The 16,663-nt window shown below is 43.3% G+C and overlaps 1 protein-coding gene across 3 annotated transcripts in view; it reads right to left on the bottom strand.

The window, feature by feature from the left end:
• csmd3a (CUB and Sushi multiple domains 3a) overlaps window positions 1–16,663 on the bottom strand; it is a 534,059-nt gene that overhangs the window by 52,191 nt on the left and 465,205 nt on the right. For all 3 annotated transcript variants that reach the window (XM_037534188.1, XM_037534189.1, XM_037534190.1), the window contains exons 58-59: window positions 16,447–16,623; window positions 7,060–7,239 (exon numbers count right to left, since the gene is read on the bottom strand). In XM_037534188.1, coding sequence (XP_037390085.1) covers window positions 7,060–7,239; window positions 16,447–16,623 — 357 coding nt within the window. The remainder of the gene's footprint in view (window positions 1–7,059; window positions 7,240–16,446; window positions 16,624–16,663) is intronic.

The raw sequence follows: 16,663 nt of genomic DNA, 5'->3' as shown, positions 1-16,663 counted from the left end.
CGGGAGGCGCTGCGGAGCCCGGAGTGAGCGGGAATCATGCTTGAATCAAAGCTTCTATCCCCTCCCAAAAAAAAAAAAAAAAAACAGCTCACATTTGTAGATTTATGGAAATGAAGCAGTCAGAAAGGGATCGCTGGAGATTTGTCCCATGGCGTTCCCGTGAAAAGAGGGGTGGAGATATGGAGAGACGGGTTGTCTATCTATGTGTATGTGTACTGTATATGAGGGCTCCTCTGTGTGTGGGAATAGCTGGCCTGCTAGCTCGCTGTCTAATCTCACACAGGTCAGTGGACACTGACAGCCCACAGCCAGACTTGTCTGGAGAGAGATGGAGAAAAGACAGAGGAAGAAACGAAACAGGACGGAAAAACAGAGCGAGAGAGAGAGAGAGAGAGAGAGAGAGAGAGAGAGACACAAGAAGAGAGAGAGGGTGAGCTAAGCCTTCAGGCAGACTCCCACTGGCGGCTAGTGGCACAGGCACTGACCGGCAGACAGGCTAAACGCCCGAGGATCTGTCACTCTCACACAGCGGCTTGACATAAAGCTAGCACTGATCACTGCTCAGCTCAAATCTATCTGCTCCACACCACACCAGTCGGCTTAATGAGTTAACATTACAGGCCATTAAAACACGGCGCTCATGTTTCGCAGCAGAGTTTTAAAGCGATTTGCTCTCCACTTTCATTCAGAGGATGCTGAAAGGCTGCATTGACCACTTCCTCTGCCAGTCTTAATGAGAAGTTCATTTCCAGCATTTTATACTCATCTAGAAAGCGATGTAATGTTGCCATGTCGCATTGTAAATGATGATAAAGCCATAGAAGTTGAGTTTGTTTAGCTGTATCAGAGGTTCCCAACCACAAGGCCATGGACCTGCGGACAGGTGGACGGCAGGATACACCCTGATGGACGGGTGGAAGGCAGGATACACCCTGGAGAGGTCACCAGTCCATCGCAGGGCCTGGATGGACTGGATGGATGGATGGATGGATGGATGAACATTGCTTTGGCCATTATAACGTCTTAATTCTTTTCTTTCTTCTTCCCCAGGGTATTAGATGCAGAATAGACCACCCTTCCGACCACCCTTCCGGACACCCCCCCCTTTTCTCTCCATCCGTGGATGGTTCCAATAAGGATAAGGTGCGTAGGTCTCCCTGCTGTCCCCCTTTTGCTGTTTTGCCTTCACAGGCAGACACAGGTAAGTACCTTCATATACCCTTATACCTACACATACAGGTATTTCATGATCTAAGGTATGCTCCTTGGTGATGGGGTAGGCCCTGCCTTACCACATCACACTGGACAACTGGATCTAAGTGGGTGGGCCCTGGCGAGGACATCCAATCAATTATGGGCATTTGGACATTTGTAATCAGAGCAGTCGCAATCATATGTGTTTACAAATCATCTAATTCAGGAGGAATTAACTTAAAGCTGTTTGACATTTGACTGTCCTTTGCTTCACGCAGCCTTTTCCTATCACAATGTGGTAAGACTCGTTTATCTCAGCCATTCACCATCAGAATGACTTGCCGTTTAACTGTTAATGGCTGAAAGGTCCATTAAATACTGCATTCGCTACAAATTCACAATTATAATTTATTTTCATTGTCATTTAAAAGTCATTTAGTCATATGAAACATAAGCCAGCTGCGTTTTTGGGCAGGCCTACCACTCTAATCAGGTGGCCCTGGTCCCCTGAGGACCCCACAAAAAAATGGTGCTTTGAATTTACATAATTCCAGTATGTCAAATGTTTGCAAATTAAGAAAAAAAAATATTGCATAAATACAATTACTACCAAATACAACCACAATTCAATCATCAACCCTTTTTTAGTGCAGCAAACAGGCAACATGTAGACCTTCACTCTCATAAGAGATGGTTCTTCAAGGGTTCTTTAGTATAGAACATGATTCTAGATAGAATCATGAGCACTCAAAGAACCCTTTGGATAATTATAGGGTTCTCTGCATTGTGAAAGGGTTCTTCAGGCTGATGGCTGATGAGGGAATGTGCTATGGACAGTTCTATATAGAACCCACAACAGTTCCTCTATTCTGTTATTCTACTGTTTTCAATAAGGTTCTATACAGAAACGTCTACAGCATGTTGTCCATCAGTCTAAAGAACCATTTCATGATGCGAAGAACTCTTTAATCATGTACAGTGTTCTTTGAGTGTTCAAGGTTCTAGCTAGAACCTTTTTGTTTACGGAAGTACCCTTGAAGAACCATCTTTGTAAACAGTGTAGACGCAGGGCCTGAGATTTTTACTGTGAATTCTAAAAGGCTGATCCGTTTTTCTTTTTGCCGAGAAGATCATTTGCAACACTAAGTACTTGGACACAATCTGAGGAAGCCCTCTTACACGGCATTCCCAAATGAATCATCAAGAGCCTCTGTACACCACTAGATGACATTCGAGTCCTAATATGATGGGCTCAGCTGATAGTAGCCTGAATAAACACTCCAGCATTCAACTCTGCGGCCTCATTTATTCATGCTGTAGTTCTGCTCTCGTATTAATAAGGTTATCCAATCTCACAATCAGCAAACAGCGTTCTAACTGCTGAAGACTCTGGCCTTGTTTACGTTCCTCACTGTTTCTCGCCCTTTTATTAGCAAGCAAGTTTATTAGTGATTAGGGAGCATTCATTATTTATGAGAAGGGGCATAAGAAGGAGAAAGTCATGCTCCACAAAACACAGGAGATGATCCCTCAAGCAAAATCTGCTGTTTTCAATTCTCCGTGTTTCGGTGAACTGGAGAGGAACTCTGCTAGCCTCACGTCAAAAATGAGAAAACAACTCTCCTGGCTACAGACAACATGTGGCACAGCTGACATTCAAACCAGACGGCCAGATCAGAATTGTCAAGCTGTCACGATTGGCCCCTCCCAGACCTCCATGTGCTTCTTTGTTTTGATTCTTCCCTGTTCTGCCCCCTTGTTTCCAGACTCTGCCCTTGATTGTTTTCACCTGTGTCTTGTTAATCCTCTTGTTAACCACCTGTGTCTTGTTAACCCTCACTGTTCCTGTTTTTAAGCCCTGTGTTTTCCCCTGTTAGGGGCTGGTCTTTTGTATAGTATTGTATCTGTTAGCCTCTGTTAAATTTTCTAGTCTCTGTTGTGTTTAGCCTGTGTTCCTTTTCATCTTGATCTCTGTCCCTTGATCCCTCCGTGTTGGCTCTTTGACCCTGGACTGTTTAGATTCCGATTATGGATTTGCCCCTAATAAATCTCGCTTCTGCCTCATGATCGCTCCCATGCGTTACACAACTTTAAAGTTGCTTTTTCAGTTTACCAGTGGAGCTATGAGGAGGGGTGCAAATTGGGTGAAAAATCAAATATAAAAACACAATTTTCCACTGAAGTCACACGTAGTTGATCAGCCAAGTCCAAATTGTGCTGATCTAGCTTAGAACTGGACCCAAGAGGTAACTAACAAACACTGGACACCCAAATCCTTTCTGTAAATACATCCCCAAAACGTCTCTCTTCACACACAAACCCCATCCAGGTCCTCGGTAAGGTCGCACACGACTTGCCGATGTGGTGTGTTTGACTTACTGTGGACTAACAACGAGCAAACTTCTCCGTAGCTGAACACTGCAGGCAGCCACTTTAGACAACAGGTGTTGTGCTGAAACCCGACAGTCGTCACATGCACGTGCGCCCCACAGGCATATGGATGCAGCAGATTGCGTTTGTTTTCTGCTATTACCTTTTTATAAATAACTTGAAAGAATCTTGATATTTCAAACGGAATATATATAATCATAAAGGGAAACGAGAGAAATCAGAAACGTAACCTAGCAACCATATGCCTGTGTGATGTGTGTACATGCTACGGGGAGTTGGGTTCTGTGGGGTAGTTGGAATTTAACACCTGGCGTCTAAACCAGCCCGCCCACTGCGTTCGGTTACACAGTGAAGTTTTGTTCAATTTTATAGCTCACAGTAGGTCGTGCTGTGCTCTAAATTACATTGACAAGTCCGCACAGCCTTAACGAAGACCTGGGTGATGAGCTTGAGCAGGTTGAGGGAAGTTTTGAGGATGTATTCATGTAAAAGATTTGGGTGACCATTGACTTCCATTTGAAATTGTAAAGGCTGCAATTCTCATCTTATCAATGTAACAAGTAATGGAAACTTCCCACCACTGTACAACAACGTGCCTTGCATAGAAGTTAGTGAATGGTGCATGTTAGAGGGATCTTCATCTGTATCTTAATCTAAACGTGCTGAGCCAAGATGTGTGGTGTCCAAATCATCTCATCTATGAACATGGACAAATGGAAATGGGTAAATCTAAAAACACGAAACCTGACTAGTGTTCATTTTTAGAAATGTCAGTATGTCAAACCGGGTCAGAAATCTCATAAGCCTTTTTGAGAGGCCTGGTGTGGTTTCAGGTAAGAGTGTGATGATGTAGGCAAGCAGTGCTAACCTGGTGACTATACAGTTCCTCTATCTAGCGTCTTAGCTGCAGTGGAAAACTAAAGAAGCAAACTTCAGACGCCCAACAAGTCTTGGCTCGGATTGCCTACATTAGAAATAAGGGCGAAATTGTATAAACGTTTTTTTTCCTAACAACTGCTTTAATTTTGGTGGATCAAGCAGGAGTGTAGCAGATGGGCTGCAGCTACTCTGGGGTAGCTTCATAAGTAGATGTGCCAGAGTGCAGGAGAGGAACTCTGATGCAGTACAGAGACGAATGCTGAGATGGGGTGATCTAAGGGTGAAGGAGTGGGCAGATTGTTAAGGTCCATTTGGATATGCTCAGTGACTGAGGGGCAGTGGGAGTCAGTGGTCATTTCGGTGAGCCGGCAGACGGTGGAGGTTGTATCATTTATTCATGAAATCCCTCTCTCTCTCTCTCTGCTCTCTGTGCCGGGGAAAAAAGTCCAGAATAACTTGCTTTTTGATGATTTCCAAGATGAGCTCCTCTGAAACAATGACCTGTTTTCTACTGCAGCGATCTTGGCAGCGCTACAGAGAGACAGGTGTTCACGTCTGGGCTGTACAGACTCGGAAATCTCAGAAAATCCCTCTGCATTGCAACTCAGAGGAGGCAAAGTGCAACGACACAAGACAACTGTTGTTACTTTAGAAACTCTGATGAAAGCAGTTTATTCCAGAAGAACTGAGTCGAACTAGTTACTAGTGACTATTTAAATAAAGCATTTGTAGTTTGGAGCGAAAAAGAAATAAACTGCGCATTATTGCAATTTATAAATGTCTGAGTGGAGCTACAAATGGAAATATTTCGTAATGAAAAAACACTTGACCCTTAAACCTTTGAATATAATAATAATAATAATAATAATAATAATAATACTGCATTACTATTACAAGTCAGCGGTCATGACCGATGTCAATGTTTGAAGCCATGCTGGCTTTATAGTACACAGCAACAATCGGCACGTGACATGACGGTCATGCTATTGACCTGGAGTGGTAACATGGTGTTGTAATATTACTGAACAAAATCTGTCATGATCACTCATAACAGCATATGACATCTGCCATGACTTGTTTATGGCAAGGTTATGCCAGTGTTATGCAGCAGAGCTCAAATGACAAATCTACATAGTGTAAAGTACTATTGGATTAGTTACATGATATCGATAAAATACTTCCATTTAAAACAGTGGAGTCCATTATTTTCATTAAATTATTGATCTAAATTTTACGTTTATTATTATTTCTGTTTGTTATTTATGTCTTACAAGGACTCCACTGTAAATGAGACCTTGGCGGTTAACCGGTTTCGATCAATCTATCAATCAATAAGGCCTGGTAATGTAATTTTACCAAAACAAACAACACCTGTTTTTAGTCCTGTCCAATTCTACCAGTCGTTTTAACAGCACATGCACGTCGTGGCTTTTTCCCGCTATAAAATAACCCCGAGTTATGTTGATACTGTGTGTGCTATATCTGGTAATATTGCATGATAATGTCTGTAAATTACATGATTTGTTCACATCCTCTGCAGTGAACACACTTCTGCATATTTTTACACAATAAATGTTTATTTGCTGAATTTTACATATTGGGGGGAAATGAAAGTATAAGATGTGGCCTGTGTAAAAGTTATAGCACATTCTTTTCCCCCCAAACTTTAAACTCAGCAAGGAAACAGAATCTAATGCATGGAAATTGGCAGAAAAATACCCTGTTCTTCCTCAAGGACAAGTTAACTTACTTAGAGTTAGAAATGAATCAAAACATGTAACTTGACCAGGACTGTTTACACTTTTGTATATGATGTATGGAGGCAATGGAAGCTTTTACTTGTATTTTCTGTAGCTAAAGTCAAGCTGATATGCACCGTCCAACCTCAAGTTTATTATTTAACTCTAAAACATACGACAAATTAAAAAAAAAAAAGTGAGGCGACGGCGACTGTTCGTGTGCTAATGACACAGTACACACAACTAAAGCAGGCCACTGGACTGTCTGGGTAAAAAGAAGCTATGATTGAATGAAATGGTTGGATGTTTTGGAATTTTAAGCATCTCAACGTGTTGCATATACTCCCCATCTCTGGAATTTCTACCGAGATTTCCTGTGCTGGGAAAACTGGTCATACATATTACAGATGTCCACTTTATGTGACCTAATCCTAATTAGCACATTCACATTTACATTTATGGCATTTGGCAGACGCTCTTATCCAGAGCGACTTACAATTTGATCATTTTACACAGGGAGGCGAACGTGGTGTTAGGAGTCTTGCCCAAGGCAGTGGTGTTACCCACTACCCTAACCAACCACTAGCACCTAAGTTGTGGGTGTTATTCTGCAATGTTAAATCGCACATGTCTAAAACACAAGCAGTAAATGAGCCAAACAATCAGGTACAGATCACCTCTTATGCTGGCGGCAAACAAATAAGTGTTTTTGTTTTGTTCATAGCAACAAACATTATTCTCACTGGAATATCTGAATACTGGTTGCTTAAAATTCAGGATATTTGAATAGCAAAAGTGGTCCTAAAGCCCACCCCTAGCAGAAACGCTCAGATCTGTTGGTGTGAACTGTGTGTACCTTGGCAGGCAGGCAGGGTGCCGCTCCAGGTGCTGTTGTGGGTGCAGATGCGGGTGCTGCTGCTCGCGTTCTCCATCAGGTAACCTGGTTGGCAGGCATAGGTGACATTGTGGCCGATGGTAAAGGTCTCTCCAAACCGCAGGCCATTGGCTGGAACTCCTGGGTCCCCACAGCTGATCACTGTTGGACAGGGACAAAGCAAAAAGTGACATGATGAAAGTTCTGAGCACAACACTGAAAAGCCTGGAATCATTTGACATAGTAGTTTTTTATTTTATACACAATAATAACTTCTGTGCATTTAAATATAAAAGATGCTTTCTTAGGTGTTTTATACAACATGTCAAGTTTACTGAGAACAAGAGGTTTCTAAAGGATCAATAACACGTATATGATAGTACGTCATGTCTGTTATACAGAGTAATATATATAATATTGTATAATTGTTCTTGTAAAGCTGTTTAAGTGATACTTTTTTGGAAATTCCACCTCCGCATTTAACCCGTCCGTGAAGTGAAACACCACATACACACTAGTGAATGCACACACACTAGGGGGCAGTGAGCACACTTGCCCGGAGCGGTGGGCAGCCCTATCCACGGCGCCCGGGGAGCAGTTGGGGGTTAGGTGTCTTGCTCAAGGACGCCTCAGTCATGGACTGTCGGCCCTGGTGATCGAACCGGCGACCTTCCGGTCACAGGGCCAGATCCCTAACCTCCAGCCCACGACTGCCCCCAAAGAGGACCATCATATTAATCATGTTACACATGTATGATTTCAAAGCACCACTAAGACTACTCTTATAAATGATTTAAAATGCGCTTATTAATTATTATTTATTAGGTCTTAAAGTCCTTAAAATCATTAATAAGCACAAAATATAAAGAGTACCAGTGACTTGTTTGCCTAACAGTGAACTTACATTCATTTATACTGTCAAACCTCAGATTTTGATATTTACTGGTCTTTGTCTTTTTCATCAGTCAGCATTTAATAAAAAAAGCTGAGAGGTTTATCAGATATAATAAGTTACGTTTGCCTAATTGAATGTGTTATAACTGCTTATTGATGCTAACGAAGTGTTCATGACCATAACTAATAACCACCAACAAACTATTAAACCATTTAAAATGATTATTTTAAAGTGGTACTGGTAGTGATGCATTCAGTCTGAGGACTGTGTCCACTGGAAAGCAGTGTTGCTGACGGGTAGAACAAGTTTTTTAGTTTATTTATAAATCATTTTCTACGTTTGGCCGTCAACAAGCCAAGACAAGCACAAGCCATAAACAGACCAAAGCACACAAACCAATCAATCAATCAAGACGCACACGGGCCACGGGAGTCTGGATTAACCTGACATGTTAAAGAGGCAGCTGTTTAGATCTGGCCTTCTTTTTTGCAAAACTTTGAGTTTTGCGTTCCCTCGCAATAATTTTGTGTTCTATTGTGCAATGTTTCACATTCCTTTAACTAATTTTGTGTTCCCTCACAATAATTTTGTGTTCTACTGGTAATGTTTCACATTCCTTTAAATAATTTTGTGTTCCCTTGCAATAATTTTGTGTTCCATTGCAATAATTTTGTGTTCCCTTGCAATAATTTTGTGTTCTACTGGTAATGTTTCACATTCCTTTAAATAATTTTGTGTTCCCTTGCAATAATTTTGTGTTCCATTGCAATAATTTTGTGTTCCCTTGCAATAATTTTGTGTTCTACTGGTAATGTTTCACATTCCTTTAAATAATTTTGTGGTCCCTTGCAATAATTTTGTGTTCCCTTGCAATAATTTTGTGTTCCCTTGCAATAATTTTGTGTTCCCTCGCAATAATTTTGTGTTCCCTCGCAATAATTTTGTGTTCTATTGGTAATGTTTCACATTCCTTTAACAAATTTTATGTTCCCTCGCAATAATTTCACATTTCCTTGCAAATAAAATGGATTTTGCAAGAGGAAACTTTGGCAAAGAAACGCAAAAAGCTTGTGAGTAAATGGAAAAATCCTGCACGGGAACGCGGCGCTGTTACACACATCTCTTTTCCGCGATGGCACTTCCAGGTTCCAGCACTTTTTGCAGTGGAAAAATATTGTTTGGTCAACATGAAGTGTGGCTGCTTTCTGTACTGAAAACTTTCCCATAATTTTAATCATGAAAATCACACATCACTCTGAAATTTTGAAAGAAAGGCAGCGTTCCCAAAATGTTAATGGTCAGTGAACCTCCAACCCTCCACAGGGTTGAAATACCAGATAACCAACACAACCAAAACAAGGCAGCCTCTAAACGCAAGGGCCAATCTCCGCTATCTCAGCCCAGTACACAAAATAAGACACTAATCGTGGTTATGTAAGCGTCCTCCCTTGAATCAACAGGGTACCATTCAGAGTCAGGCCAATAAGCTTAAACAAATCTGTTTATTAAGTACATCCAGGACACAATAAGCCGCAATCAAAGCAGCACTGTGGGGTTTTGCTGGCTAAGAAGCACTGAGAGAAGATGATGTACGGCAGCATTAAGTAGATCTACACACAGCGAGCAGCGGTAGCATGCAGGACCCTGTAGCACTTTGCTATTAAATCCTCTGACACTACACTTCACATCACGGTTTATGTTTTCTACCCTAAGAAATCGGCCTCTCTAGTCAGACTCCAGCCGAGATAAAGGCCTTAGAGAAAAACTCCATCTCCAGTCGGGTCTGTGGTAACAGTGTGTGCATACCTGCTTCCTTCCTCTGTGTTCTTTGTCAATTTAACTGCATAAAAGTGCAGTTCAGTAAAAACGGTGGTTATAAATAATCATTTTAAATTTGGCCATGAAACAAAGTGTAGGAAACAACAAACTTTATATATATATATATATATATATATATATATATATATATATCACACAAACCTTACCCTCCAAGGCTGTGGTTTGCCTTATCTGTCCACATAACAACACTTAAGTCATCTTCTGGCTCAATTTGTTGGCATCAAATTGAAAACGTGCACACATTCCTCCGTTTCAACATTTGATGTTGTCTTTCTACTTTTTTTCTTTAAATATACGGGTTACATGATTTGCACATCATTGCATTCTATTTTCTTTTACATTTTGCACAGCGGGCGGCGCGGTGGGCAGCGCTGTCGCCTCACAGCAAGGAGGGCCTGGGTTTGATTCCCCGGCCGGGCAACCAGGGTCCTCTCTGCGTGGAGTTTGCATGTTCTCCCCGTGTCTGCGTGGGTTTCCTCCCACAGTCCAAAGACATGCAGTCAGGCTGATTTGGACGTGCTAAATTGCCCCTAGGTGTGAGTGACTGTCTGTGTCTGTCTGTCTGCCCTGCGATGGACTGGCGACCTGTCCAGGGTGTATCCTGCCTTCCGCCCGAAGACTGCTGGGATAGGCTCCAGCACCCCCCCGCGACCCTGACGGAGAAGCGGCTTAGAAGATGGATGGATGGATGGATTTTGCACAGCGTCCCAACCTTTTTTGATGATTTTAGATCACCTTGTTTAATAAATGAATGAAAAGCCATTGACTGCATGACTGTTTATACCAAATTTGTGTTTTTCAGGTCCTCTTTCTCTATGGTTACGACTTAAATAAAGATCTGATCATAATTTAGGTCAAATGTTTGTCGGAATTTACAAAGTGCTAAAGGGTTCACAAACTTTCAAGCAGCACTTTACATGATGTCCAGTTGTACAACACCTGGGGTTGTTTGGTGTTATCTGCCTGCCCCCCCCTCTCTCCCCAAGCACACACCCACGTTTTCTAAGCTGCTTATCCTTCTGGGTGACAGGAGGAGCTGGAGCCTATCCCGGCAGGCAGTCACTGGGCGGAAGGCAGGATACACATTTACGGCATTTGGCTGACGCTCTTATCCAGAGCGACTTACAATCAAATTTGATGATTTTATACAGGGAGGCCGAGGTGGTGTTATTGGTATAGTGTAGGGTGTTTATACAGGTGGGGACTGAAGCTCAGTCTGCAGCATAGAAGGCAGAGGTTTTATCCACTACACTAACCAACCACCTACACCCTGGACAGGTCCCCAGTCCATCGCAGTCCCCCCAAGCAGTAGTGATCTAGTTAACAGTGATCTAATAATGTAGCGTATTACACCACCCAACACCACCTGACTGCGACCGAATATGTAATTACTTTTAATTATTCTGAAAAAACACAGTGCTCGAGCTAGGCTAACACCCGGTAGGCCTGCCGTGTCATTCGCTGGATAGCACTTAATGCAAATGCTTGTCATTTCTGATTGGTCCAGTAATTGTAGGGCTGTGTTGCTGCTCTGATACTGAAGGTCAGATAAGCGCAAGAGCATTCAGACGCTGTTCTTGTGTGTCTCTGCAAGCTACAGAGAGCAAATGCTGTCTGGCCTTTTCTCTCTTTTCTCCCTTTCTCTCATTCTTTTCACTCTCGTTTCTCTCCGTCCTCTCAGTGTGCTGCTCCCTCTTCACTCTAATGACCTTACAGCTTCCTTCATGCTCATTTATTGATAACGTCCTCCGCGCAGCCTCATCACATTCCTCACATATTTGTAAAATGAAACTTTCATTAGCAAACTGGTAATAAACCCATCTGTTTCCTAAACCCACACTTTTTATAGCATAAATAGCAACGCTAATGCTAAATGGTTAGCAGTTGATCAATTATTAATAACTGTAATTATGCTTTCATGTTGAGGCTCCGACGCCTACTGCAGTTTGACGTGCCGTTTGAAGTGTTTTGGTCACCTCAATATTCCACGGGTGCCCAAAGCTCTTACGATGGGACGCTACCTCCCTCGCTAATGACTACAAACAGGTTACAAAGAGGTTTGCATTTATGTTCCGCTTCTGTACACAAACTGTAGAAATCCTACAAGCTCCTCTTCAAGGTCGCCACCTGTTAGCTGCGCATTGTGGTAGACGATAAAATGTTTCATTTACACTATACTGCCAAAAGTTTTCACTCAGGTGTTCCGGTCACTTCCATGGCCACAGGTGTGTAAAGCCGAGCCCCTCGGCCTGCAGACTGCTTCTACAGACATTAGTGAAAGAATGGGTCGCTCTCAGGAGCTCAGTGAATTCCAGCGTGGTACCGTGATCGGACGCCACCTGTGCAGCTAGTCCAGTCGTGAAATTTCCTCACTACTAAATATTCCACAGTCCACTGTCAGTGGGATTATAACAAAGTGGAAGCGATTGGGAACGACAGCAACTCAGCCACGAAGTGGTCGGCCACGTAAAATGACAGAGCGGTCAGCGGATGCTGAGGGGCATAGTGCGCAGAGGTCACCGACTTTCTGCAGAGTCAATCACTACAGACCTCCAAACTTCATGTGGCCTTCAGATCAGCTCAAGAACAGCGTAGAGAGCTTCATGGAATGGGTTTCCATGGCAGGGCAGCTGCATCCAAGCCTTACATCACCAAGCGCAGTGCAAAGCGTGGAATGCAGTGGAGTAAAGCGCGAGACTGCTAGCCAGGCCTTCTTGTCCAACATCAGTGTCAGAAATTCCCATAAACACTCCTAACCCTTGTGGAAAGCCTTCCCAGAAGAGTTGAAGCTGTTATAGCTGCAAAGGGTGGGCCGACATCATATTAAACCCTATGGATTAAGAATGGGATGTTACTTAAGTTCATATGTGTGTGAAGCCAGACGAGCAAATACTTTTGGAAATATAGTGCATTTTCTTGCTAAATGGTCCCATTTCTTCAAAGGGTTTTCAAAACAATTTCAGAATACTTTAGTTGTTGAGATGTAAATAAAGTCATGCAGGGTGGTGTGATGTGCTTCACTGAAGAGAAACTCATCAACACAGTTTTCTTTACAGTGCTGGTGAAAAGAACCAGTCGTTGCCATGTCTACAACACAAACACAGCCATTCTATTTATTATGCAGAACCACCAGTGAACCTACATGCGTCCTTTAAGCTCTTGTGTACCTGCATGTACATCTGCACCACAAACAGATTTAAAAACAGCGACCAGGCATAACTTCATGACCACCTCCTCGTTTCTCCACTCACTGTCCACTTTATCAGCTCCACTTACTGTATAGCTGCACTCTGTAGTTCTACAGTTACAGACTGTAGTCCATCTGTTTCTCTGATACTCTGTTACCCTGTTCTTCAGTGGTCAGGACCCCCATGGACCCTCACAGAGCAGATACTGTTTGGGTGGTGGGTCATTCTCAGCACTGCAGTAACACTGACGTGGTGGTGGTGTGTTAGTGTGTGTTGCGCTAGTACAAGTGGATCAGACACAGCAGTGCTGCTGGAGTTTTTAAACACTGTGTCCACTCACTGTCCACTTTATTAGACACTCCTACCTTGTCGGTCCACCTTGTAGATGTAAAGTCAGAGACGACAGCTCATCTGCTGCTGCACATTTTGTGTTGGTCATCCTCTAGTCCTTCATCAGTGGTCACAGGACGCTGCCCACAGGACACTGTTGGCTGGATATTTTTGGTTGGTGGACGATTCTCAGTCTGAGGTGTTTAAAAACTCCAGCAGGGCTGCTGTGCCTGATCCACTCAGACCAGCGCAACACACACTAATATACCACCACCACGTCAGTGTCACTGCAGTGCTGAGAATGACCCACCACCCAAACAGTACCTGCTCTGTGAGGGTCCATGGGGGTCCTGACCACTGGAGAACAGGGTAACAGAGTATCAGAGAAACAGATGGACTACAGTCTGTAACTGTAGAACTACAGAGTGCAGCTGTACAGTAAGTGGAGCTGATCAAATGCTGATTAAATGACAAAGTGCTTTCCAGGCAGCTGAAAAGGTTTATAGTAACGGACAATAGACCAGACAAAGACAGATCAAGGTTAAAAAGAAATACCAAAGAGATGTAGAGTATTAATTAAATGCTAAGTTTAATTTCATTTTCAAACGTTCCTTAAAAGTGTGAACTGAGCTAATAAAAGGAGGAATTGAGTTCCTGAATAACGGACAGAGTCCCAGTTTTCTGTCTTTTCTGAATCATTTGTTGTTTTAATTGTTGTCAGTTTGAACTAATTCGTCAGAATGGTCCGTGTAATAGGATGGTAAAGTGTATCGTTTGCTAAGCATGATTACAAAACCGACACAGCAGAATGCAAACAAGCTTTCTAACCAATCGCGTCTTTAGTAGCGTGCTGTGAGCATCCTGACCAATCAGAGCTTCAGATAAGTTTCTGTCCGTGTATTTTTAATATATTGCAAATACAGTATGTAGCAATAAAATCAGAGTAGCAGCATTTTATTCATAGTGTGCAGCCCTGGTGTAAAGTGCAAGCCCGTGAGAAACAGAGCTTGTTTATTTTTCCCCACTGTAATAAGTAATTTGTGACGCTGACCTCCTGGGCAGTAGAGGTCACCCCCCTCCATCTCAGGCCCTGTCAAATGACTTCATAATGGAGCCCTTATGTAGCCAAACAGTGTCCATTAGAGATGCCTCCCCGGACCTGATTACTCCGGCTCGCATCCAGTGTTAATCTCTCCACTTCATCCATTAACAAAGTGCATTGCGTCATGCGACGGGCTGCGTTGGCTAATGACAGTGAAGGGGTCTAATGAAATTCGCTGCAACCCCCCGTGTGCCTCCCCCACTCCTTCATTATTTTGTCTCTGTGCCAACATCAATCGCACATTATTCGTCAGTCGGAGATTGATCGCCCGCGTCAGGCCGTCCGGCTATTATGCGTCCAGAGCCAGCAACAAATCTCTTTATATTAATGGGCTCTCTCGCGAGGTGGGCCGTAGGTCCGTCCCCACGCAACAGCACGACTGCTGGAGTTCTGTAGGGACTGTCTAATTACGATCAAGTTGAACGGCCGGTGGAAGGCTCCTGTCAGCGCTTTGCCAATGTTTACCCAACTGAGAGCCAACGGAGAGCCGAGGCAACACATGGAAGCCCGGAGAAAACACCACTCAGGCCACTCTGTATCCAGCCGGTGAGAGAACCGTCTCAAAGCTGATAGATAGACGTAAACGTAGCTGCGTAGAGAAGACGTTTATGGGTATTTACGGGTACCTCGCAGACATTATGCCCTGCTTTTCAACATTGTTTTTAACTTACCTTGTCAACTTCCCTTTACGGCTTGGAAGTGTGTAGCCCCTACATCACACAAGCGGCCAGGACTGGACGATAAGGAGCAGACTGTTAAAACGTGACAGTTTATCTTACTTCTCTATTGTTCATGACCTAGATCGATGCTAGCCTCAGGGAGATAATTAGCTAGCTAAGAAATCAGCACTCAGCACAGGGGTGTTTAATTAAAATTCAGTAAGGTCCAATTAGAGATCATTTTCTCAAGCGAAGGTCCGGAACATCATAACGTCTAATTTACATCATGACTCAGTGCTATATACCGTTTACTGAAGTAGGCGAGTAGGAATATCAGCATCTTATACAGTCGACAGCTGAATATCGGATCAAATAAAGTCCAGTTCAGTCAGATTTCAACAACATTTACTGAATATCAGATCAAATAAAGTCCAGTTCGGTCAGATTTCAACAACATTTACTGAATATCAGATCAAAAAAAGTCCAGTTCGGTCAGATTTCAACAACATTTACTGTCAGTTTCCTCTTTTTAGATCACGACATGTGGAATAACTTCCCTCTGACTCACTTTCTTCTCTGACTGCTGTTTCTCTCCTCGTCCCTCCCCTGTGTGGTGTCACTCGCTTATAGTTTCAGTGCTCATCGTAATGCACAGATCTGATTGGCTGAGTAGCGGCATGTGTGATATTTACAATGCATGCGATTGGTCTGTGAGTTTCCTGGGTATGGCTAGAAAAGCTATGCTGATTAAAACAGTAAAAACCCATCAAACTTAAATCATTCTCTATAGTTTATTGGTTACAAGCCCAGGTCCACATAAGACAGCGTTTGGGTCTGGACTCGGACCGTGGTCCGCCTATTAGTGACCTCTAAATTTAGCATATAAACTTTGGGAATAACTGCTTTACCTGGCTTAAGTTTAGAATAAGAACTGCCTTTTTTGTTGTTGCTAGTTTGCAGAGGAGAGTACCGTTACATCAGGGGTCACGTATAGCAGCAGTCTGCTCGAGCGAAGAGCTTCGTCTGCCTTTTTTTGAGTTTGAGAGGGAAATTGAGCCAGACAGCAATTAGTTCTACTGCTGAGATCTGTGTTGACTCGATCCCTCACCCCTCCAGTGTCATGTGACAAACTTCACTTGAGCTAAAGAACAATTTAAACTGATGTCAGAGAATCCCCCAAGGGGAAACAGCGATGCCGAATCAAGACGACTGGCACCGTGCTGTTCTGTGTCACTGTCTGCACCTGCAGTAGGCCTGGCCTGTTGTTAGTTCTGTGTCTTGCTCTCATTTTATTTTCTAGTTTGGACGTTTCAGATTCACAAACGCGAGCGCAGAATTGTGCCTTCTGATACTTACACGTGCAGTTGGGCTCGGAGCCGGACCAGGTGCCGTTGGCCAGGCAGAGTCGAGACGGAGATCCGGAGAGACGGTATCCATCCACACAGGAATAAACGACAGAGTGAGAGAAACTGGTGCCGTCTATACGGGAGACGCGGCCGTTAGGAGGGCTGCCCGGGTTTCCACACTGAACCGCTAGAGAGAGAGAGAGAGAGAGAGAGACAGAGAGACAGAC

The sequence above is a fragment of the Pygocentrus nattereri genome, chromosome 24 (assembly GCF_015220715.1).
Source record: "Pygocentrus nattereri isolate fPygNat1 chromosome 24, fPygNat1.pri, whole genome shotgun sequence".
Classification (NCBI taxonomy): Eukaryota; Metazoa; Chordata; class Actinopteri; order Characiformes; family Serrasalmidae; genus Pygocentrus; species Pygocentrus nattereri.
The sequence above is the reverse complement of the archived record's forward strand: the minus strand, read 5'-3'. Positions and strand labels throughout refer to the sequence as shown.